At 46.7% G+C, this 3,341-nt stretch overlaps 1 protein-coding gene across 1 annotated transcript; it reads right to left on the bottom strand.

The window, feature by feature from the left end:
* Positions 1 to 1,859: 1,859 nt before the first annotated feature.
* On the bottom strand, positions 1,860 to 2,887 carry LOC138892181 (uncharacterized mitochondrial protein AtMg00860-like). The gene is made up of 2 exons (XM_070175887.1): positions 2,824 to 2,887; positions 1,860 to 2,449 (listed from the first exon to the last, which is right to left on the bottom strand). The coding sequence occupies exons 1-2, from the start codon at positions 2,885 to 2,887 to the stop codon at positions 1,860 to 1,862; spliced, it is 654 nt and encodes a 217-aa protein (XP_070031988.1).
* Between the last annotated feature and the right edge of the window lie 454 nt (positions 2,888 to 3,341).

Genomic DNA, 3,341 nt, shown 5'->3' on the forward strand with positions numbered 1-3,341 from the left:
TTAAGCTTTCGTTTAGGTACTAAGTGTCCCAAATCACTCCAAAAACCAAAACGAAACCTTCCGGCAAGTCACAATAGCAGAAATACATATGGGAGAAGTTGTTAATAGGGGATCAGGGCTATAACTCTAAAAATGATCGGCCGGGTAGTTACATCCTCCCCCTTCTAAAACAATCGTTCGTCCTCGAACGAGTATAAAGACATACCTGAAGTGGTGAAAAGATAAGGATAACGGCTGCGCATATCCTGCTCGGTCTCCCAAGTCGCCTCCTTGACCGGCTGGCCTAGCCACTGAACCTTTACTGATGCAATGTTCTTTAACCTCAGCTTCCGAATGTGCATGTCAAAAGTAGCCACTGGCTCCTCAACGTAGGATAGGTCCTTGTCCAACTGGACTGAGCTGAAATCAACACATGAGACGAATCATTGTGATACCTCCGGAGCATCGAAACATGAAATACCGTATGAACTCCTGCTAGGCTGAGAGGTAAGGCAAGCTCATAAGCAACCTCCCCAACTCGCCGCAACACCTCAAAGGGGACAATAAACCTTAGGTTCAGCTTGCTCCTCTTTCCGAACCTTATAGCGCCCTTCATAGGCGAAACCAGAAGCAGGACCCGCTCCCCAACCATAAATGCAACATCGCGAACCTTCCGATCCGTATAGCTCTTCTGTCTGGACTGGGTTTTGTGAAGTTTGTCCTGAATCATCTTCACCTTCTCCAAGGCATCCTGAACCAAGTCCATACCCAATAATCTGGCCTCGCCTGGCTCAAACCAACCCACTGGGGACCGATACCGCCTACCATGCAGAGCCTCATACGGTGCCATCTCAATGTTGGACTGATAACTATTATTGTAGGCAAACTCTGCAAGTGGCAAGAACTGATCCCAAGAACCTCCAAACTCCATCACATACGCACAAATCATATCCTCAAGAATCTGAATAGTGTGCTCGGACTGCCCGTCAGTCTGAGGGTGAAAAGTTATGCTCAACTCCACCCGAGTACCCAACTCCTGTTGTACGGCTCTCCAGAATCGCGATGTAAATCGCGTGCCCCGGTCATAGATGATAGATACCAGCACGCCATGAAGTCTGACAATCTCACAAACTTCATCAAACTTTCGCTGAGTCCGTGGGAGTCCAACAACGAAGTTCATAGTGATCTGCTCCCATTTCCACTCCGGAATCTCTATCTTCAGAAGCAACCCACCCAGTCGCTGATGCTCATACTTCACCTCCTGGCAATTTAGACATCTAGCCACATACTCTACTATGTCCTTCTTCATCCTTCTCCACCAATAATGCTGCCTCAGGTCCTGATACATCTTCGCGGCACCCGGATGAATAAAGTACCGCGAGCTGTGAGCCTCCTGGAGAATCAACTCATGCAACCCGTCCACATTGGGCACACATAACCTGTCCTGCATCCTCAATGCACCATCCTCCCCAATAGTGACCTCCTTAGCATCACCGTGCTGGGCCGTGTCCTTAAGGACAAGCAGATGGGGGTCATCATACTGACACTCCCTGATACGATCATAAAGGGAAGATCGAGAGACCACACAATCCAATACTCGACTCGGCTCAGAAATATCCAATCTCACAAACTGGTTGGCTAAGGCCTGAACATCTAACGCCATGGGCCTCTCTGCTGCTGGTAGATAAGCTAAACACCCCAAACTCTCTGTCCGGCGACTCAAAGCATCGGCTACCACATTGGCCTTCCCCGGGTGGTACAAAATGGTGATGTCATAATCCTTAAGCAGCTCTAACCACCTCCTCTGATGCAAATTAAGATCCTTCTGCTTGAACAGATGCTGCAAACTTCGGTGATCAGTGTAAATCTCACAAGGAACACTACAAATAATGCCCCCAAATCTTCAAGGCATGAACAATAGCTGCTAGCTCAAGGTCGTGTATAGGATAGTTCTTTTCATGCACCTTCAGTTGTCTGGACACGTAGGCAATCACCTTACGGTCCTGCATCAACACCGCGCCGAGGCTAACTCGCGACGTATCATAATAAACTGTATAAGACCCCGAACCTGAAGGCAATACCAATACTGGGGCTGTAGTCAAAGCTGTCTTGAGCTTCTGAAAGCTCTCCTCACACTCCTCACTCCACCTGAATGGAGCACCCTTCTGGGTCAGCCTGGTCATAGGTGATACAATAGAAGAAAATTCCTCAATAAACCGACGGTAATACTGCTCCAAACCAAGGAAACTCCGGATCTCTGTCGTTGAGGACGTTCTGGGCCAACTATGCTTTGCTTCCACCTTCTTCGGATCCACCTTGATCTCCTCACTTGACACAACATGACCCAAAAATGCCACGAAACATAACCAGAACTCATATTTTGAGAACTTTGCATGCAACTTCTTTTCTCTCAAAGTCTGAAGCACTGTCCTCGGGTGCTGCTCATAATCCTCCCGAATCCGGGAATATACTAAAATGTCATCAATGAATACGATGACGAAAGAATTAATATAGTGCCGGGACACACTGTGCATCAAGTGCATAAAAGTTGTTGGGGCATTGGTCAGTCCAAAAGACATAACAAGAAACTCATAGTGACCATATCTGGTCCTGAAAGCAGTCTTCGGGATATCTGGCTCCCGAATCTTCAACTGATGATAACCTGATCACAAGTCAATCTTGGAAAATATTTTGGCACCCTGTAGCTGATCAAATAGGTCATCAATACGAGGCAAAGGATACCTTTTCTTGTGACTTTGTTCAACTGGCGATAATCAATACACATACGCGTAGAACCATCCTTTTTCTTCACAAACAAGATGGGAGCACCCCAAGGTGACACACTGGGCCGGATGAAGCCCTTATCAAGAAACTCCTGCAACTGCTCCTTCAACTCAGGAGGAGCCATACGGTATAGGGAAATAGATATGGTTTGAGTGCCCAGCAACAAATCAATGCCAAAATCAATATCTCTGTCGGGTGGCATGCCCGGAAGATCAGCTGGAAACACATCTGGAAAATCTCTCACTACTGGAACTGACTCAACTATAGGGGTATCAATACTGACATCTCTCACATAAGCTAGATATGCGTCACACCCCTTCTCAACCATTCGTTGAGCTTTAAGAAATGAAATAACTCGGCTGGGAGTATACTCTAAGGTACCTCTCCACTCTAATTGCGGTAATCCTGGTATAGCCAGCGTCATGATCTTAGCGTGACAATCAAGAATAGTATAATGGTACAACAACCAGTCCATGCCCAAGATAACATCAAAATCTACCATGCTGAGTAATAATAAGTTGGCTCTGGTCTCAAAACCACTAAGAGCAATAAAACAGAACTGATACATGTGGTCCACA

This window comes from Nicotiana tomentosiformis, chromosome 5, assembly GCF_000390325.3.
Source record: "Nicotiana tomentosiformis chromosome 5, ASM39032v3, whole genome shotgun sequence".
Taxonomy (NCBI): Eukaryota; Viridiplantae; Streptophyta; class Magnoliopsida; order Solanales; family Solanaceae; genus Nicotiana; species Nicotiana tomentosiformis.